At 44.2% G+C, this 22,787-nt stretch overlaps 1 protein-coding gene across 1 annotated transcript in view; it reads right to left on the bottom strand.

Moving 5' to 3' along the window:
- Window positions 1-22,787, bottom strand: part of LOC117522784 (serine/threonine-protein kinase 32C-like) — a 189,380-nt gene that overhangs the window by 15,904 nt on the left and 150,689 nt on the right. The window contains exon 6 of the mRNA XM_034184171.1: window positions 11,857-11,973. Within this exon, the coding sequence (XP_034040062.1) occupies window positions 11,857-11,973 (117 nt within the window). The remainder of the gene's footprint in view (window positions 1-11,856; window positions 11,974-22,787) is intronic.

The raw sequence follows: 22,787 nt of genomic DNA, 5'->3' as shown, positions 1-22,787 counted from the left end.
AATCAGCCACTCATCAGGTTTCAATTAAAGAAATGCAGCAGCGGTTACAGCAGATGAGTGCCACACATGAATGGAGTCATTTACTGCAGGAAGGAAAATTCATGCAGATGCTGGTGTGCTTCAGTGGACTCGTTTCACAGATCAACAATACTGTGAAGTGGCATTTATTTCTGCCTGTTTATTTTCTATGGTCCAAGGCTGATTCAGTTTTCGGCTGCAGCGTTGGTGAGGTCTGTGTCAGTGGAGTCCAAACATGGTCACTGATCAGCAGCAGAGCAGAAGACATAAGCTCTGTCCAGAACACTCAGTCAGACACGGAGCACATCCAGGCACACATGGTCTGCAAAAACTCAACTCATTTCAGCTCACACTCACTGAAGCTTTCTTTTAAAAATAAGCCGATTGTTCCAGCACTGGCACAAGAAAATAGCAAAAATATATATTTTTATTTGACTGAAGCATCCAACTGGCAGCTTTTTACATGCAAGAAAAAAAATGTTTCAAGCTTCAATGAGGGTAAATTACTCATATAACATTACCGGCAGCACACACGTGGGTGATGCACAGACTTTATCTCACCCACTTAAATCTCCTTGGGTGCTCCCCTCCTTCAGATTCCCATCTGTCATTTATCTTCTCCTTTGCCCTGAGGGTCTCCATCACCATTGCTACAGATCAGGTCCCTCGATCTGCATCCTCTGTCCCTGTGGCCATAGACCCTTTTACTTCAGTCTGTCCCTGCATTAAAGTCTTTTAGTTCAAAATAGAGCTAAAAAGTAATCACTGATGCAATAAAAAGTAGTATATAATACGAGACATGTATAGAATTGAAGACAACACAAAAGAGCATAAAAAACATATTTCCCAATATATAACTAAATTGATTCCAAAGAATGTAGTTTTCAAATGGCAAGAACCCTTTTTCAAATGGCAAAGGTGATTAAAAAAAAATTCAAATGCAGAGATGGAGACACCCCGCCTGGATTATACAAACTTTTTACAATGTCACAATCAATGCAATCAAGAAGGATTAGCACTCAGGAGGCGTTAAAAATGCTACAGAGCATGTCAGACTGTGAATCTGATGGTGGAAATGTGGGCGGCATTTCAGAATGAAAACTTCGTCATCAATTCTTCAGTGGGGATGCAACTGCTCTTGCACCAGTAAATCCTCCCCTCAAAGATGCACCAGGAGACAGGCGGCCAAGTATGTGATTGAGTAGGACAGTTCAAACTCAGAGGCTACATCACATGAGGAGGAAGACACAAAGTATGGCAACCCCCATCGTAGCAAAAAACAAAAACGTTACTGATTTGAGCATAACACCTGGATCCACAGAGAAGGCGAAAGATGGCACTGTTTGGTTCCACCACAATGTGACTATTCATGGAACTCCACAGACAGCATTCAGTGGATCTGGAGGACCAACAGAGTTTGCAAAATGCAAAATCACGACTTGTCTTCAAAGCTTCCTGTGTTTGGTGGTTATCAGCATGTTGTTTACGAGAGACTGCACAGTCCAGGAGGGCTGTAGAACAAACCCCAGCTGGCAGATGAGCATCTATGAGCTGATGGCGTTCCTTGCAATCCTTTTCCGAAGGGCTGCCAAGGGCTATGTTGGTGCCATGTGATTCATGTGGGCCAACAGATTCGGCAACCCAGATATCAAAGCCATAATGCCCCGTAACCTCTTTCTTGAAATAAAGCGGTACCTTCACTTCGAAAACAAGGACACCCGCAAGGAACGCTTACAAATGGACAAATTTGCAGCAATTTCCGACATCTGGCAGCAGTTTGTTCAGAAGTGTGTGTTGTCCTACATTCCAGGGCAGCATGTTACCGTGGATGAGCAAATATTTCCATCAAAGGTTCATTGTCCCTTTCTGTAGTACATTGCATCCAAGCCTGACAAGTCTGGAATCAAGTTTTGGATTGCAGCAGATCTGGACATGAAATACATGTGTAATGCCATCCCTTACTTGGGAAAAGATCCCACTCATCCAACGGGAGAGATGCTGTCACAGAATGCTGTTTTGAAGTTGATGGAACCATTTATGGACCAGGGAAGGACTGTAACTATGGACAATTTCTTTGGCCAACAGGCTTCTTCAACAAAAAAAAACTCTGCTTGGCACCATCAATAAAAATCATTGAGAACTACCAGCAACTGCCAAGGAAACCTCAGGCCGCCAGTTGTACTCAACACAGGTGTTCACGTCTGGAAGTGCCATGCTGACGGTGTGTGCAAAAAAAGAAAAAAAAAGACATCTGTCTGTCTTCTGAGCACCATGCATTAGAAAGTGGAAATTGTGGACACCCGAAAACAAAAACCGAACAATTTTGTTGATTACAACCATTTCAAATGCGGTGTTGACATCATGGACCAGAAATTACGTAACTACTCCATGCGTAGATGGCCCATGGCTGTGTTTTACAACCTGTTGGACATGGCTGCCACAAATGCACATGTTTCATACACAGCATGTATCAAAAGAAAGTCGGCAACTGTTCATCCTAGAGCTCGCCAAGGAACTTCAAAACAGACTTTTACAGGAAAAGGCACTAGGGGAACAGCGCAAACAGCAGCATTGTGAGATGACAGTTTCAGAAGAAAAAGACACAATGCCAGGTGTGCATAGACTGCAATAATAACAGAAGCACTGAACGTTGTGTACACTGCCGTACACCTGTGGCAAATGTAGGAAAGACGCACCTCGGGAACGTGGAAACTGCTAGTTATGACAACTGTTTGCGACATTTGTGTGCTTTGTATAGTCTTTGTATAGTAACAAACCTTTTCCTTGGGAGAAATAAAATTTTATTTTCTTCCTGACATTATACCTTCTGTTTGTTGTTATTGCAAGATGAATTTTTTTTTTGTTTGGGCGGGGGGGTGCTAATCCCAGTTCTATGACATTGTGAGCTTAGTACAGTAAATTGCCATTGTAATTGGTGTTTAGCATACAACCAAATTACCATTCATGAAGGATTTTCATCAGAAATACTTCTGCCCTTCTTAAAATGACAGGCAATTTTACAATAAGTGTTTTTTTTATGAGAAATAGAAAACATATCTTGGATCAAATGATAAAAATAGGGTAAAACTGTTTGTTGGCTAAATAAAATATAAAATGAAAAATGGTTACTCTTAGTACATGAAATAAGATATAACCTCAATGAAAATGACTGTAAAATGAATAATATTGTAGGGGCAGTGGTGGCAGACAAACTGAGAAGTCACCTCCAGCTGAAAAAAATACTTTTGCACTCAATCAGACACGACAGAGGAATGTGGCCTATTGTTTATTTTGAATGTGCCCAGACAGGTTCACTTGAGCTGCATGTTAATTCCTCTACAAATTTTAGCATATGGGCAGGAATTAACATGCTTTGCAGGGGCAGGCAGCAGAAACAAAAAATCTCTGGGCCTGCTAGTGTTAAATGTTCGCAGACAAGCAATGTGTAAATGCGACGCCATGTTTTGGATTCCACAGTGCAAAGATCATCGTGTTTGGTTGCTTTACAGTGGTTGGTGGTGGTGACGCTTGCATTGTTTGTTGTTTTTTTTTTTTTTTTACTTTTCCTTAAATTTGGCACAACTGTGTAGCTAGACATGACTGTTCTGTTTCACAAGATCCTGACTGTTGTGTTTAACAGAAAAGTGTGTGTGGGTCTTCCAGGAAAGAGAAGGGCAACTTCATTTACAGCTACTGTATATACATCCACTCACTCATCCCGACTCCAACACAAACTGCTCCGCCAGAGGCGGATCCAGCCTTTTATAGGGGCAGAGGCCCCTTCCTGACCAGCACAAACCAGGAGAGCTCCCGTGGTGAATACAATGGGCAACAGTTTATGAAAAAGATATCCAGCTGAGGGATGCACATCCTCTTCAACACCATCTGTGCACCAACCTTCGTTTATATAAAAGCATGTTCTGCCTCCTCACTTTTCCCCAGAAAGCTCCATTATGCAGTCCGCACACAGCAGCTGGAAGCTGGGAAGGTGCAGAGCACTGTCAGGGATATGTTCACTGAGCCAGGTTTCAGTGAAACACAGTGTGACGGATCTCCCAAAGTCTGAGTTTCTTCTGGTGAGGAGCAGCAATAATTCATCAATCTTGTTCGACAGACAGTGTATGTTGGCAAGGTAGAAATACAGGAGCGCAGTGCACAGCCCCCGCTGCCTGAGTTTCTCGAGTGCGCCTCCTCGCTTACCCAACCGGCGTTTTCTGAAAGCTCCAAGCAGAGCTGCTGCTCGAAAAAGTTCCAACAGATGTTCCAGTGTTTATGAGCTCTTCTATGGAGTCAGAGACCAGAGGTGGCAGGCAGAGTGCAAAAAAAAAAAAGAAAAAAAAGAAGCACAAAACACACAATGTAAGAGAGACCGCAGCACTGAGGCAGGCCATCTGTGGTGTCATCTTGGTGTGTTTCACTCACCATGTTGTCAGAGCACTAAACTCCCTCTCTCCCCCATTTCCCCTGCTGCCCCCTCACACAAACTCTTGATCCTGACCCCCCAGTCACTGACTTCTTAGTCCTGCCACCCACCTAACCCACCTGAACATAACTCCAAGGATTGCTTTGCACTACATGCACTTTAAATAAGTTTGAATAAGCTCATCAATGTCGAATCACTGCTCAATTTGCAAAAGACATACTGCTACCACCAGGTACCTCACTGACCACATTCTGCTGTTTACCGTATTTATATACAGTGGTCCCTCACTATAACGTGGTTCACCTTTCGTGGCCTCGCAGTTTCGCAGATTTTTTTAGTGCAATTTTGCATGCTGCTTCTTTTTTTTTTTTAACAGCGCATTGTGGTTTGCGTCCTTATCAGGCGGGCCGGTCGCGGCACTGGTCGGCATCACCACGATTGCTCTCACTGCCTCCGATGCGCTTACCGAGTCTGCAGGCTCGGTAAGTGCCGCAGCGGGCCACTCACACCGCCCCACTGTCTGCTGTGCAGAGTTGCAGCCAACTCTGGCAACAGGTCCAGAAACTACGCTTGCTGTTTTGATGCGGAGCGTTCGGGCAGCCCGCAAGGATAGACTTCTTGTGGAAAAACCCACAGCGCTGCATGGTCTCGGTAACCGCAGCCACAGAGCTCCATGGCCGCTGAGAGAGGTTTGTATCTTTTTAATGACTTGGATTCTTTGAGGGGCCCGCATCCGTACCCAGCAACGGTAACACCGGAGGCAGTGAGCGAAGAAAGAGCACGCTTGTGACCCAAGGATGCTCCTCATCAGCTGCAGGACTGCTTTGATAGGACTGACTGGAGAACCTTTAACTCAGAGTACTGGCCGACATCAAATACTCCACTAACACAGTCACCGCTGAGAAACACATCCGGGTGTGTGCCAACTAGAAGCCCTGGATGACAAGAGAAGTCAACACCCTGCCCAGTCACCCAGTCGATTGAGGACGCCATAGCCACAGTACTCCACAGTACACCTGGAGACACACGGGAGCTAAGCCAGGATCCTTTTCATAGACTACAGCTTGGCCTTCAACACCATCATCCCATTCAGACTGGTCTGCAAACTGTCCACCCTCGGTTTCTCTCACTCCATCTGCCTCTGGTTAAAAGACTTCCTGACTAGTCGCTCACAGGGAATAAGAGTGGGCCCCCACATCTTCTCAGCACTGAGCCTTCACACTGGCTCACAGCAAGAGTGTGTACTCAGCCCACTCCTCTATACTCTCTACACCCATGACTGCACCCCATCCACCCAAGCAAGAACACTGCTGAAATTTGCAGATGACACAACCGTGGTTGGACTAATCATGGGAGGAGATGAGTCCACATACAGACATGAGGTGAGGAGCTTAACTTCATGGTGCACTGCCAATAATCTAGCCCTGAACACCACAAAAATGAAACAAGTCATCATGGAAGGACAGACCCGAACCTCAGTCCATATTCATCAAGGGAGTCAGCGTGGAGAAGGTCTCAGTCTTCAAGTTTCTGGGAAAATTACCTGATGTGAAAAGTGAACACAACTGTGCTGATGAAAAGGCACAGCAGTGGCTCTACTTCTTAAGAATCCTCAAGATCTACAACATGGCAGAGAGGCTGCTGGTGTCCTTCCACCGGTGCTCCATACACAATGTACTGTCATACTGCATCTCTGTGTGATTTACCGGCTGCACTGCAGAAGAGGACACATCGCTCCAGACGGTCATCAACTCAGCCCAGAAAATCATCGGCTGTGCTCTCCTCTTCCGAGAGGAGCTCTACAAGTCCAGCTGTCTCAAGAAAACCAGCATCATCCTGAAAGACGCATCCCACCCTGCACACCACCTCTGTGAACTGCTACCTTCACGCAGACGCTACAGGACAATAAATGCGCGCACAGACTAAACAGACTAGACAGACTAGACACTGTCATAACTGAGGACCTGAAATAAACACCTCCCACTCAAAAGACAATCCGTCCAAGCTCGTCTAAAAGCTGCGGGTCTCCACATTGTAACATGAGATATTTACACAGAAAGATGATAGAAAGATTTTTGAACTTTTAATTAAATACATACCATAAATGCTTTTTTCCTCTGAAGTATTACACGTAAATATTGACGCGCACATCATTCAGCGTGCACGCACAGTGTCCCTGCTTCACACGGAGAACTGAGTAATTTTAACTTTTTCTTTTTCTAACTTTCATCGGGTGCAGCCAGGATCGAATGGAGTCTGTCGTTAAATGAGTCGTTAATGAGACGCTGTGAATTTTTTGACTTGCGCCAAGACAGAGAACCAGTTTGGAAGCTTCACTAACTGATCTGATGGCGCAAAGTGCCAGAGAGGGACTTTTCTTCACTAAACTGAACAGGTAAGACCTTATATTGACACCGTGTGTGAAATTACACCAAATGAGGAGCAAAACTTTTAGGAAATCAATTGACAGCATCAATTGATGTACAGTAGTGTTCAGAATAAATAATAGCAGTGCTATATGACTAAAAAGATTAATCCAGGTTTTGAGTATATTTCTTATTGTTACATGGGAAACAAGGTACCAGTTGATTCAGTAGATTCTCACAAATCCAACAAGACCAAGCATTCATGATATGCACACTCTTAAGGCTATGAAATTGGGCTATTAGTAAAAAAAAAGTAGAAAAGGGGATGTTCACAATAATAGTAGTGTGGCATTCAGTGAGTGAGTTCCTCAGTTTTGTGGAACAAACAGGTGTGAATCAGGTGTCATCTGCTGTTGACGGTACAAACTCAAAACTATTATGTTCAAACTGCTCTTTCAGCAATCCTGCGAATCACTAAACTGGTATTTAGTTGTATATCCACAGTTTTTCATGATTTCTTCACACCTGCGAGGCATTAATTTTGTTGGTTTGGAACCAAGATTTTGCTCATTTACTAGTGTGCTTGGGGTCATTGTCTTGTTGAAACACCCATTTCAAGGGCATGTCCTCTTCAGCATAAGGCAACATCCATCCATCCATCCATCCATCCATTTTCTTCCACTTTAAACGGAGTCGGGTCGCAGGGGCAGCAGCTCAAGCAAAGCTGCCCAGACCTCCCGATCCACACACACCTCCCCCAGCTCCTCCGGGGGAACCCCAAGGCGTTCCCAAGCCAGCCGAGAGATGTAGTCCCTCCAGCGTGTCCTGGGTCTTCCCCGGGGCCTCCTCCCAGTGGGACATGCCCGGAACACCTCTCCAGCGAGGCGTCCAGGGGGCATCCAGAAAAGATGCCAGAGCCACCTCAACTGACTCCTTTCGACGTGGAGGAGCAGCGGCTCGATTCCGAGCTCCTCCCGAGTGACCGAGCTCCTCACCCTATCTCTAAGGGAGCGCCCAGCTACCCTGTGGAGAAAACTCATGTCGGCCGCTTGTACTCGCGATCTCGTTCTTTCGGTCATGAGCCAAATCTCATGACCATAGGTGAGGATCGGAACGTAGATCGATCGGTAAATTGAGAGCTTTGCCCACCTACTCAGCTCTCTCTTCACCACGATGGTCCGATACAGCGACCGCATCACTGCAGATGCTGCACCGATCCGTCTATCGATCTCACGCTCCATCCGTCCCTCACTCGTGAACAAGACCCCGAGATACTTAAACTCCTCCACTTGAGGCAAGGACACTTCACCGACCTGAAGAGGGCAAAGCACCTTTTTCCGGTCGAGAACCATGGCCTTGGAGGTGCTGATTTTCATCCCGGACGCTTCACACTCGGCTGCAAACTGCCCCAGTGCACGCTGAAGGTCCTGATTTGACGAAGCCAACAGAACCACATTGTCCGCAAACAGCAGAGACGAGATTCTGTGGTTACCAAACCAGACCCCTCTACACCTTGACTGCGCCTAGAAATTCTGTCCATAAAAATAATGAACAGAACCGGTGACAAAGGGCAGCCCTGGCGGAGGCCAACGTGCACTGGAAACAGGTTTGACTTACTACCGGCAATGCGAACCAAGCTCCTGCTGTGGTTGTACAAGGACCGGATAGCCCTTAACAAAGGACCCCAGACGCCGTACTCCCGGAGCACTCCCCACAGGGTGCCCCGAGGGACACGGTCGAACGCCTTCTCCAGATCCACAAAACACATGTGGACTGGTTGGGCAAACTCCCATGAACACTCGAGCACCCGATGGAGCGTGTAGAGCTGGTCCAGTGTGCCGCGACCAGGACGAAAACCACACTGCTCCTCCTGAATCCGAGGTTCGACCATCGGTCGAATTCTCCTCTCCAGTACTCTGGAATAGACCTTACCGGGGAGGCTGAGGAGTGTGATCCCCCTATAGTTGGAACACACCCTCTGGTCCCCCTTCTTAAACAGAGGGACCACCACCCCGGTCTGCCAATCCAGAGGCACTGTCCCCGATCGCCATGCGATGTTGCAGAGGCGTGTCAGCCAAGACAGCCCCACAACATCCAGAGACTTAAGGTACTCAGGACGGACTTCATCCACCTCAGGAGCCTTGCCACCGAGGAGCTTTCTAACCACCTTGGTGACTTCAGCCTGGGTAATGGATGAGTCCGCCTCTGAGTCCCAAGTCTCTGCTTCCTCTTCAGAAGACGTGACGATGGGATTGAGGAGATCCTCGAAGTACTCCTTCCACCGCCCGACAACATCCCCAGTCAGGGTCAACAGCTTCCCACCCACACCATAAACAGTGCTGGTGGAGAGCTGCTTCCATCTCCTGAGGCGTTGGACGGTTTGCCAGAACCTCTTTGAGGCCGACCGATAGTCCTCCTCCATAGCCTCCCCGAACTCCTCCCAGACCCGAGTTTTTGCCTCTGCTGCGACCGCACGGGCTGCGGCATGCTTGGTCTGCTAGTACCTGTCAGCTGCCTGTGGGGTCCCACCTACCAACAAAGATAAGTAGGACTCCTTCTTCAGCTTGACGGCATCCCTTACTTCCGGTGTCCACCACTGGGATCGGGGATTGCCGCCGCGACAGGCACCAGAGATCTTGCGACCACAGCTACGAGCAGCCGCATCGACAATGGAGGTGGAGAACATGGTCCACTCGGACTCCATGTCTCCAACCTCCCCCGGGATCTGGGAGAAGCTCTCCTGGAGGTGGGAGTTGAAGACCTCACTGACAGAGGGTTCCGCCAGTCGTTCCCAGTAGACCCTCACGATACGTTTGGGCCTGCCAGGTCTGACCGGCTTCCTACCCTCCCAGCGGATCCAACTCACCACCAGGTGGTGATCAGTCGACAGCTCTGCCCCTCTCTTCACTCGAGTGTCCGAGACACGTGGCCAAAGGTCAGATGATATAACTACAAAGTCGATCATCGACCTCAGGCTCAGGGTGTCCTGGTGCCACGTGCACTTATGGACACCCTTGTGCTCGAACATGGTGTTTGTGATGGACAAACTGTAACTAGCACAGAAGTCCAACAACTGAACACCACTCGGGTTCAGATTGGGGAGGCCGTGCTTCCCGATCACCCCCCTCCAGGTCTCACTATCGCCGCCCACGTGGGCGTTGAAATCCCCCAGGAGAACAATGGAGTCCCCAGTCGGAGAGCTATCTAGGTCGGGTACTCCGCACTGCTGCTCGGCCCGTAGGCCAAGACAATGGTGAGAGACCTGTCCCCGACCCGAAGGCGTAGGGACGCGACCCTCTCGTTCACCGGAGTGAACTCCAACACTTGGCGACTGAGCTGGGGAGCAATAAGCAATGCAATAAGAATCTCCATGACCAGTAAAAGATCAAGGACCGAGACATCGCCCGGTATGGCGGAGCGGAGTCCCACCCTGGAGCCAGGCCTGGGGTTGGGGCTCGCGCGTGAGCGCCTGGTGGTCAGGCCTTAGCCCATGGGGCTCAGCCCGAAAGAGTGACGTGGGCCCGCCCTCCTGTGGGTTCACCACCTGCAGAGGGTGCCATGGGGGTCGGGTGCAGAGAGGATTGGGTGGCGGTCAAGGGCGGGTGGCCCGGTGGCCCGGTCCATGCTCACAGCCCCTGGCTGTTGGGATGTGGAATGTCACCAGGCAACATGACCTCTTCAAATATTTTGACATATCCAAACTGATCCATGATACCTGGTATGCGATATATAGGCCCAACACCATAGTAGGAGAAACATGCCCATATCATGATGCTTGCACCACCATGCTTCACTGTCTTCACGGTGAACTGTGGCTGGAATTCAGAGTTTGGGGGTCGTCTCACAAACTGTCTGCGGCCCTTGGACCCAAAAAGAACAATTTTACTCTCATCAGTCCACAAAATATTCCACCATTTCTCTTTAGGCCAGTTGATGTGTTCTTTGGCAAATTGTAACCTCTTCTGCACGTCTTTTATTAAACAGAGGGACTTTGCGGGGGATTCTTGCAAATAAAATAGCTTCACACAGGTGTTTTCTAACTGTCACAGCACTTACAGGTAACTCCAGACTGTCTTTGATCATCCTGGAGCTGATCAATGGGTGAGCCTTTGCTATTCTGGTTATTCTTCTATCCATTTTGATGGTTGTTTTCCATTTTCTTCCACGCGTTTGTTTTTTTTGTCCATTTTAAGGCATTGGAGATCACTGTAGATGAACAGCCTATACTTTTCCCTTCTCCAATCAAACTACGCTGTTCTTCTGAACAATGTCTTGAATGTCCCATTTTCCTCAGGCTTTCAAAGAGAAAAGCATGTTCAACAGGTGCTGGCTTCATCCTTAAATAGGGGACACCTGATTCACACCTGTTTGTTCCACAAAACTGAGGAACTCACTCACTGAATGCCACACTACTATTATTGTGAACATCCCCTTTTCTACTTTTTTTTGCTAATAGCCCAATTTCATAGCCTTAAGAGTGTGCATATCATGAATGCTTGGTCTTGTTGGATTTGTGAGAATCTACTGAACCTACTGGTACCTTGTTTCCCATGTAACAATAAGAAATATACTCAAAACCTGGATTAATCTTTTTAGTCACATAGCACTACTATTATTCTGAACACTACTGTATTTCCACTGATGAAAAAGCCTGTAAAAATTCACAAATTAGCTGCATCATTGTAAAAGTCGCAGTGTTCAAAGTGTGTGAAAAAAGTAGTGGCTTATTGTCCGGAAATTACGGTAAAGATAGATCCATCACAGTGCAATATTCAGTGCAATATGGCTTCAAAACAATTACGTATATTTTCTTTTCAAAGAACAGAATTTGCAAACACCAGTATTACAGCAGAAGAAAAGAAAGTGATCGAGAGCCCATGCGTTTCCTCTGTGGAACCTGCATTGACTGACACTGGCCAAAACATGTGAGCATAATTCCTGTTTGGTAAAGTCTATGTGGCAAAACATTTACAAATTGTGATTTGTGAAAAATAATCCATTTATTTGAATTTGAAAATGGCAATAATTACATGCAATCATGAAAATTACCTTCCTCAAGAGAGAAACCAGATCTTTGGGCCAAGCCGTGCTGTACTGCACGCTGACTGTACTGAAGAGCTGGATCAGGGACTCCACTGAGTTACTGGCATGGATCTCATAGGGCCTCTAGGGTACACATGATTTAAAAACAAAAACAGATGAGGAAGAGATGGGAGTGAATGAGTGAATGTCAGAATGAGAACTTGTTTCATTAGAATGGATACACTGACCAAAACACACCACTTCAGTGTTAAAATATTACTCCTGGCTCTACCTGCATGTGTAATGATCTAAAAAAATACATACGAGGGCTGTCCGTAAAGTATAGGTCCTTTTTATTTTTTTTCAAAAACTATATGGATTTCATTCATATGTTTTTACGTCAGACATGCTTGCACCCTCGTGCGCATGCGTGAGTTTTTCTATGCCTGTCGGTGACGTCATTAGCCTGTGAGCACTCCTTGTGGGAGGAGTCGTCCAGCCCCTCGTCGGAATTCCTTTGTCTGAGAAGTTGCTGAGAGACTGCCGCTTTGTTTGATCAAAATTTTTTCTAAACCTGTGAGACACATCGAAGTGGACATGGCTCGAAAAATTAAGCTGGTCTTCAGTGAAAATTTTAACAGCTGATGAGAGATTTTGAGGTGATTCTGTCGCTTTAAGGACTTTTCACGGTGCGAGACGTCGCGCAGCGCTCTCAGACGGCGTCATCAGCCTGTTTCAAGCTTAAAACCTCCACATTTCAGGCTCTGTTGATCCAGGACGTCGTGAGAGAACAGAGAAGTTTCAGAAGAAGTCGGTTTCAGCATTTTATCCGGATATTCCACTGTTAAAGGAGATTTTTTTAATGAAAGACGTGCGGGCGGATTGCAGCGTCGGCTCGCAGCCGCCGCGACGCTCCGCCACAGGAAAAACACCTCTGTTGGAAGCCTTGAGGACAAGTTGGAACATCTCCAGCTGATAAACAATTTCTCATATACTCACTCCACTGAAAGCCATCAAAAGCCAACTGGATTTTAACAAATGGTTATCAATCAACACGGAGGTGTTTTTCCTGTGCTGCCGCGCGTCGGCTGTGAGCCGACGCGCGGACCCGTCCGCACGTCTTTCATTAAAAAAATATCCTTTAACAGTGGAATATCCGGATAAAATGCTGAAACCGAATTCTTCTGAAACTTCTCTGTTCTCTCACGACGTCCTGGATTAATAGAGCCTGAAATGTGGAGGTTTTAAGCTTGAAACAGGCTGATGACGCCGCCTGAGAGCGCTGAGCGACGTCTCGCACCGTGAAAAGTCCTTAAAGCAACAGAATCACCTCAAAATCTCTCATCAGCTGTTAAAATTTTCACTGAAAACCAGCTTAATTTTTCAAACCATGTCCACTTCGATGTGTCTCACAGGTTTATAAAAAATTTTGATCAAACAAAGCGCCAGTCTCTCAGCAACTTCTCAGACAAAGGAATTCCGACGAGGGGCTGGATGACTCCTCCCACAAGGAGTGCTCACAGGCGAATGACGTCACCGACAGGCATGGAAAAACTCACGCATGCGCACGAGGGTGCAAGCATGTCTGACGTAAAAACATATGAATGAAATCCATATAGTTTTTGAAAAAAACAAAAAGGACCTATACGAGGTCTGTCCAAAAAGTATCAGACCTTTTTATTTTTTTCAAAAACCATATGGATTTGAATCATGTGTGCTTGCATGAGCCAACCTTGAACCTTCATGCGCATGCGTGATTTTTTTCACGCCCGTCGGTTGCATCATTCGCCTGTGAGCAGGCTTTGTGTGAGCACTGGTCCTCCCCCCTCGTTGGATTTTCATTACGAGGTGGAACGATTTGGAGCTTTGCTGCATCAAATTTTCCAGAAACTGTGAGAGACAGCCAGGTGGAAACCATTCGGAAGATTCAGACGGCTTTCGGTGACGATCCTATGGGCATCACACAGATTAAGGAGTGTTACAACCGGTTTAAAGACGGCGCACAATGGCGGAGGATGCGCCACGCTCCTAGCGGCCATCGACAGGCTGAAATGACCAGATCATTTCCAAAGTGAACGCTGTGTTGATCCGGGACGTCATCTGACTACCAGAGAAATTGCAGAAGAGGTGTACATCAGCACTTTTTCGGCGCATTCCACTGTTACAGGAGATTTTGTAATGAAAGACGTGCGGAAGTTGGAAGTCTCACAGGACATGTTGTGACATGTCCAGCTCTTACACAATTCCTCGGATACTCACTCGACTGAAAAGCCATCAAAAGCCGTTTGAATCTTCCGAATGGTTTCCACCTGGCTGTCTCTCACAGTTTCTGGAAAAATTTGATTCAGCGCTGCTCCAATCGTTCAGACATTTTCCTCAAAATGAAAATCCAACGAGGGGGGAGGACCAATGCTCACTCAAAGCCTACTCACAGGGGAATGACGCAACCGACAGGCGTGAAAAAACTCACGCATGCACACGAAGGTTCAAGGTTGGCTCATGCAAGCACACATGATTCAAATCCATAAGGTTTTTGAAAAAAATAAAAAGGTCTGATACTTTTTGGACAGACCTCGTACTTTACGGACAGCCCTCGTACGAGTCAAAGTATATGGTTGCAGACATACTTTTACATACACCCTGGCTAAAAACATTCAAACCAGATTTTCCACTACTGCAGACAATGAGTTCTGTTAACAATGTGTGCTACTGTAAGTTAAAATGTCTAATTTACTTCCATATAAAGTTATTTAAATATAACAGTAGCATTTCATATGAGTTGCACACTCAGATTTTTCATGGGTCAACAGTTTGCCAGCAATGGGTAACCTCTTCCCGAAATTGATGCAATTAATTTTTAACGCAAAGCCATCAAAATCGTCCAGTCGTATTACTGCCAGAGTCTTCAAATTCACAGGGAACATTCTAGAGACACAGACAGAGATGGCTAAAGATGGCTAACATTGACTTATTTTAAGAGGTTAAAAAGGCACATTGTTTCCTATTTTTATGCTATATATCATGCCAATCTGTTTCTCTGGAGTTATTTACAAGACATCTCATGGATGTTAGCATGGTGACATCACTGGCTGGTCTTGCTAACTGCTAACTGCACTTTGTTTGTATAAATACAACCTCTTTGTCATATATTATGCAAAAGCTAACAAGAAATAAACACTTCTAAAACTGAAAATGCTTTTTTGGAACCTGATAACACCCTCTGGAGTGATTTACAAAACATTTCATGGACATCAGAGTGCATATGCGTATCACACACGGTCAAAGCTAACTTCCACTCTTTTCAAAAGCTCATGTATGCGCACATGCATGCCCTCTTGCAGATGCTGTTAAAACAAAAATATTGTTTATGATTGATTGATTGAGTTTATTCTGCAACATTAATATAAACATACAGAGGTGAATGTATCAGTGATACAGGGATAACACAATAAAGCATAAACACTTATTTCCATTGTGGTCCTTGTGAAATTATCACAGACAAAATACAGGGTTGAATACGTACAAATTGTACATAAGACAATAGGATCTTAATAACACTGGTCAACACAAGTTTTTCAACCGATTTTGGGTAATTTGGGGTCACTGATCCAAACCTGGTGTTACTGTTTGCCAATCACATTGCATTTTTGAGATATAAAAACAATTTTTAAAAATACTTTTGCCGAAAGTTAAAAAAACGTATGCTGCGTATAAGCACCCATATATGGAGTAATGTTTGCAATGGAAGGCAGCTACTCCATTAAGAATGCATTTCCAAAACTACTTTTATGCTTGCACCCTTTTTGAGCATTGACCACAGAATACAAATACTAAATAAGTGAAATATATTGGAAAAAAATACAATCTGGAGCATTATGCTCATCACAGGTAAAGCACCACTGAAAAGCTAATTTTTTCATAGTTTTGTGTCTTTCTCACAGAAGAAAATTTGCAGCTTTAAACCAAAAGCATGCAAAAAATACACAAAAAGGTAACACTGTCACTTTAAAACGATCAGTAGGGTGGGCTATACAGAGAAACTTGACCTGTATCCCATGCCTCATGCATTACATCTTCTTCTTTGTCATCATCATAAGTGGATGAAGATGGTGAAGAAGTAAACTCATCGTCATCAATGTCTGGGAGCTTGTTGAAAATGGGTAAGGGCATTTCATCACTGTGGGGAACTGGTCGTATAGAAGATATAGTCTTTGAGGGGGTAAAGTGAAGCAACCACAGATATAACAGAAAATATCTGGGTGACTGCAACACTTCCTTCACTTGAACATGTTAACTATGTTAGCATAAAGAATAATCAGGGCAAAGTCTTCACAAATTCACAAAAACCACGGAGATCGCTGAACAAACCAGCAATCAAGCAACCTGCCCATGGTGCGATTGGCCCACAATGCAAAAATAAGAGTAACGCACAGTGACTTGGAGAAGTAACTTATTCTGATTACTGATTTGGAAAGATTAACGCATTAGATTACTCATTACTGAAAAAAGTGGTCAGGTTAGAGCAACGCGTTACAGGCATCACTGCCCATCAACAGGGCCATTCCATCTCAAGTCACCCAGAGGCTCCCAAGTCACCTGTCAGTACTATGGTGTCAGTTTGATATGTTATTCCTATTACAAAGTGTAGCAGAAAGCTGGGATCAAACAACCAACATCTTAAGCTTGCATTAAGATGAGGCCATTGAATTTCTTCAAAGAAAGATAAACTCCATACAGCAAGGCCTGGTATATCTCCAGGTGTCAAAGAGGAGACGCTCTAAACCATGCAAGCTTGGATCTGTCAACAAACCCCCACCACATTCAGGGTTTAAGATTACCCAAACAGCATTACACACGGAGCTGTGAATTCTTATCAGCACCCAAAATCAGATGCAACTCAATTCCCCTCTCACATAAAAAAACCTCCACAGAAAGAAACTTTCTTCACCAAAAGTCCTAAAAAGAGGTTTTTCACACTAGACTCAAAAGAAAACAGCTCACTGATCGACTGCCCGTGATCCACCGATTATGGCAAAGTTTCTTGGGTTGAAATTGACTAAATATTATGTTTTATTCATCTCTGCTAGATAAATACAAATCTAACCATGGAACAAGACTGACTCCTGTGGGACTATTTGGGAAGGACAGGTGATTGATTTCCTGCAAGACTCAAAATCCTAACCACATTTTAAAAAGGAAATTTCATTTTATTGTTGTAGCAAAAGAAGAAAGAAAAAAAAGAGAAAAGGAAACATGTCACTCTTTTCTATTTATGCATGAAAGTTTTATAACTGATGTGTTATACTCTGTTCATTGGGGAATGTTTACTTAGTGTGTTCTCTTTTATATATATATATATATATATATATATATATATATATATATATATATATATATATATATATATGTGTGTGTGTGTGTGTGTGTGTGTGTGTGTGTGTGTGTGTGTGTGTGTGTGGTATATAATTCCAGGTAAACCAGTTACAAGATTTATTCTACAGGACTTGGTTTGGTTTCAAAGCGGAATGATGGAGCCACACTGATTTATATCTATACAACTAGACAAAGGAAACTCCAGAAACTACGTTACCCAGAATTCCCTCTCTTACTCTTTTCTCTTACGCTCTTACCTCTTTTGCTTCTTTTCTTGTCCTTGAGTCTAAAGATGCGCCTAGCCGTCAGTAGTAAATTTATGACTCTTTGTTTAAAGCTACGTGCTACTTAAGACTCATTCTTGTTTGGCACACCGACAAGAATTTACTTTATTTTTCCAACAGATAACTTTTAAAACCTTTGTCAAGTTAAACGCGCCGGTGCATTTAACGTCCTTTTTTGAATTTTCAAATTAAAACCTTTTTTTTCTTCAAACTCCAAATTCCTTTCACGAACATTTTTCTTCTAAAGTCAGCTATTGTTGCATTGAATTCTGATTTGACCAAGCTTCCAAAAGACGACGACGAAAGACGAATTTCTGATTTTTGATAGAGAATAAAGATGCTCAAACCTTTATTCTGACAAGCCATACTCCAGAGCGCTGCAGAGAAAAACATCCAGGTCAGCTGAGACGTTCAACAGCGACTTGAACTGCCGCCGCAAAATCACAGCACAATAACAAAAATCATCCCCGCCACTGACGAAACCGAGCGGGTCGGACCAGCAGAGCCTCTTTGTCAAGGTCCCTGACGAAGCTGTGTGGCGGACTGAACCAGATGATTCCAGCATCGGACCTCATGGAGACCCGCTGCACTGCGCAAAGTAAGACCGGGCTATGTTGTCTGATAAACAGAGTGGCTTTATTTAACTCTATTCAAAATCATTAATCTTCTCTCAGGTTAATAATACCAAAGTAAATTACCTGTTAAATTAGGACGAATCTTACTCCTAAAACTCCCGCTACGAAACCCAATTATCTGAACATCATATAATCATTGCTCATTGAATGTCATCGTCATTAAATTGATCACCGTGATATGTCCTGTTATTTAACTCCTGCCAGAGTTAAATAAATATCTTAAACGTGTGAAGTTGTCTGTGATTTTGTATGGTTTTACAGAGGGTGTCGGATCTGACCTGCAGAGCTTATCCTTTAGAAACTGAGACTGATTAATTAAATTGAGACTAATCAATAAATGAATGCTTAAACTAAAAGTACCTATACTTTGAACTAGGTGGTGCCCTGAGGTAAAATTATCCACGAGTGATAATTTTCAATATTCCAAAACATTATTATATTCATCCTGTGGCTTTGTTCCCACAGTATATTGGTGCAAGCCCGTGTGAGGCGCACTTATCAGGTCTGAACCTCTGTGAGTCATACAGAAAATACAGTCAATTAAGTTGGAAGCGTATAGAGCAACTTAATCTGTCCTTATTCAACTGTGTGCATGTGCATGAGAGAGAAAGACAGAGAAAAAGAGGAAAAAAGAAAGCGCTGTGTTATTTTCACATGAGAAATTCATGTTTAATGTGAGGCCTCTGTGACAGTTAAATTCTGTGAGTTTCCAGATTTAAACTGGTCACCCGGATACATATTGCAAAATTGCGAGATTCCAATTATTGTAATCACTGTATTCGTGACTCCAAGGGACTAAAATTAGCTACTTAACAGTCACAAAACTTGTGAGTTAGTCAGCACATTGTGCTCAGATTTTCCAGCCACGGTTTGCGTGAGCTGAGATTTTGATGTTACACTGAGCCTATATTCCAGAAAAGATTGCCAGTGGTTGCTTCCCTGATGAGGAGACGTCCTGGTCAAAAGCTTGTTTGAGAGAAAAGGGAGGGGGACCCCCGGGTCCACCATCTTGTGTTTTAAAATCAACTTCAATCAACTTTTTTTTTTATATAGCGCCAAATCACAACAAACAGTTGCCCCAAGGCGCTTTATATTGTAAGGCAAGGCCATACAATAATTATGAAAAACCCCAACGGTCAAAACGACCCCCTGTGAGCAAGCACTTGGCTACAGTGGGAAGGAAAAACTCCCTTTTAACAGGAAGAAACCTCCAGCAGAACCAGGCTCAGGGAGGGGCAGTCTTCTGCTGAGACTGGTTGGGGCTGAGGGAAAGAACCAGGAAAAAGACATGCTGTGGAGGGGGGCAGAGATCGATCACTAATGATTAAATGCGGAGTGATGCATACAGAGCAAAAAGAGAAAGAAACAGTGCACCATGGGAACCCCCCCACAGTCTACGTCTAAAGCAGCATAACCAAGGGATAGTCCAGGGTCACCTGATCCAGCCCTAACTATAAGCCTTAGCGAAAAGGAAAGTTTTAAGCCTAATCTTAAAAGTAGAGAGGGTATCTGTCTCCCTGATCTGAATTGGGAGCTGGTTCCACAGGAGAGGAGCCTGAAAGCTGAAGGCTCTGCCTCCCATTCTACTCTTACAAACCCTAGGAACTACAAGTAAGCCTGCAGTCTGAGAGCGAAGCGCTCTAATGGGGTAATATGGTACTACGAGGTCCCTAAGATAAGATGGGACCTGATTATTCAAAACCTTATAAGTAAGAAGAAGAATTTTAAATTCTATTCTAGAATTAACAGGAAGCCAATGAAGAGAGGCCAACATGGGTGAGATATGCTCTCTCCTGCTAGTCCCCGTCAGTACTCTAGCTGCAGCATTTTGAATTAACTGAAGGCTTTTTAGGGAACTTTTAGGACAACCTGATAATAATGAATTACAATAGTCCAGCCTAGAGGAAATAAATGCATGAATTAGTTTTTCAGCATCACTCTGAGACAAGACCTTTCTGATTTTAGAGATATTGCGTAAATACAAAAAGGCAGTCCTACATATTTGTTTAATATGCGCTTTGAATGACATATCCTGATCAAAAATGACTCCAAGATTTCTCACAGTATCACTAGAGGTCAGGGAAATGCCATCCAGAGTAAAGATCTGGTTAGACACCATGCTTCTAAGATTTGTGGGGCCAAGTACAATAACTTCAGTTTTATCTGAGTTTAAAAGCAGGAAATTAGAGGTCATCCATGTCTTTATGTCTGTAAGACAATCCTGCAGTTTAGCTAATTGGTGTGTGTCCTCTGGCTTCATGGATAGATAAAGCTGGGTATCATCTGCGTAACAATGAAAATTTAAGCAATACCGTCTAATAATACTGCCTAAGGGAAGCATGTATAAAGTGAATAAAATTGGTCCTAGCACAGAACCTTGTGGAACTCCATAATTAACTTTAGTCTGTGAAGAAGATTCCCCATTTACATGAACAAACTGTAATCTATTAGACAAATATGATTCAAACCACCGCAGCGCAGTGCCTTTAATACCTATGACATGCTCTAATCTCTAAAAGTGCTGTATTGTTCCAAAGGACCGCCGCGTCCGCCATTTTGTGAAAAAAACAAGCACGTTTTTAAGAATTTATTGTTGAGTGGAAAAGTTTGAAGAGTAGGAGTTGCCTGCTTCAAACCCCCTCTGTGTGCGAATCACGTCACGACGCGCCGACATCACGACGTCATCAACAGCTTGACGCACTGCCGTCAAACTGCACTATGTCACACGCACGACGTAAACAGTCACCATCTTAGTACGCCAGCTCCGATCGGCTTAGCGGCCCATGAGCGGTGTTGAAAGTCTTAACAATTTGCTTCATTAAGCATTACTTGGTGAACCAAGCTGCTTCTAACGGTCACTAACTGCATGAAACCTGCATGTTAATCAGTTCGTGTAATTTCGTTCAATCGATTTCCGCTGTCGACACGACGCGCGACAGTAGGGGCCTGCTAACTGAGCGTTAACACGCACTAGCTTCTACAGCCGTGCTAACGGCCCCTTAACCCGGATTGAACACTAATCAGCCATCAGAAAGCCAGAGGCAATAGCGTGTTAACAGGCCATTAGCTGCTATCAAATGCAGAGGCTCCGATCATTGAATTAACCCAGGTGCTAACCACCGCAGCTAAGTGCCTGACCAGTTAGCCTAGCTAACTTTTCAAAAACTATATGGATTTCATTCATATGTTTTTACGTCAGACAAGCTTGAACCCTCGTGCGCATGCGTGAGTTTTTCCACGCCTGCCGGTTACGTCATTCGCCTGTGAGCACACCTTGGGAAGGAGTGGTCCCGCCCCGTCGTCTGATTTTCATTGTCTGGAAATGGCGGAATGAAAAGTACTTTTTTTCCATCAGAATTTTTTCAGAAGCTGTTAGAGACTGGCACCTGGAAACCATTCGAAAAATTTATCTGGCTTTCAGTGAAAATTTTACGGGCTTAACAGAGAATAAGGACCGTTTCGGCGTGTCAGAGGACAAGTTTGGACATGCCTATCTCGGCTTTCAATGCTTACCAGTACAGTAAGTATCAGAGAAATTGTGGAGAGCTGGACATGTCCAAACTTGTCCTCTGACACGCCGAAACGGAGGTGTTCCGTTGTCTCGCTTCCAAAGCGAATCGGTCTTTACGCGCAAAGCCTCCGCGTGACTTTCCATGACAAAATCTCTTGCTAAAAGTGAAATCTGCTGGAAAATGGCTGATGTCCAGCTCTTGTGATAAACAGAGAAAGAGCACACGACGGTCTTGTATCCACAGCGCCATCCATTTAGAAATGGTCCGGTGGCTTGTGCCGCGTCGTCGCAGCTCGGAGCGCGGTGTGCCGAGTGTCCTTAAAGGGGTCCTTAAAGCTGTAGTAATAGTCCTTATTCTCTGTGAAGCCCGTAAAATTTTCACCGAAAGCCAGATAAATTTTTCGAATGGTTTCCAGGTGCCAGTTTCTAACAGCTTCTGAAAAAATTCTGATGGAAAAAAAGTCCTTTTCATTCCGCCATTTCCAGACAATGAAAATCAGACGAAGGGGCGGGACCACTCCTTCCCAAGGTGTGCTCACAGGCGAATGATGTAACCAGCAGGCGTGGAAAAACTCACGCATGCGCACGAGGGTTCAAGCATGTCTGACGTAAAAACATATGAATGAAATCCATATAGTTTTTGAAAAAAATAAAAAGAACCGTTACTTTATTGACAGACCTCGTATTAACTGAAACATTTATTATCAAGTTTTATCTTGCATAATAATTTTTTTTTTTACTTTTAAGTCGCTTCACCAATTCTAATTGGAAAAATTAATATTTTATTCTACTGTCTTGATACTAATCAAGTACACACACATTTAATCTTGTTGTTTTCACAACTAGCTAATGAACTTTATAGTTTCAATCCTATTTAATTAGGATTAATCAGGAGATCATTTAAATAACAAAGAAAAAAATTTATTGTTTATAACACTCCTACCTCATTAAAAGAACACCTCCTTCAGGAGTGATTTCTTTTTAGAGTGAAAGTGCTGAAGCATTACCAAAGTGTAACCAATAGCAATTCTAAACAGAGAATATTGGTGTTACATCACAATAACTAAACAAAGAAAAGTTCTACTTGTGTGTACATAACACAACGAATAACACTCCTCAATATTTTCCTTTGCATTCGTGTGAATTCTCCACTGC

The sequence above is a fragment of the Thalassophryne amazonica genome, chromosome 13 (genome assembly GCF_902500255.1).
Source record: "Thalassophryne amazonica chromosome 13, fThaAma1.1, whole genome shotgun sequence".
NCBI lineage: Eukaryota > Metazoa > Chordata > Actinopteri > Batrachoidiformes > Batrachoididae > Thalassophryne > Thalassophryne amazonica.
The sequence above is the reverse complement of the archived record's forward strand: the minus strand, read 5'-3'. Positions and strand labels throughout refer to the sequence as shown.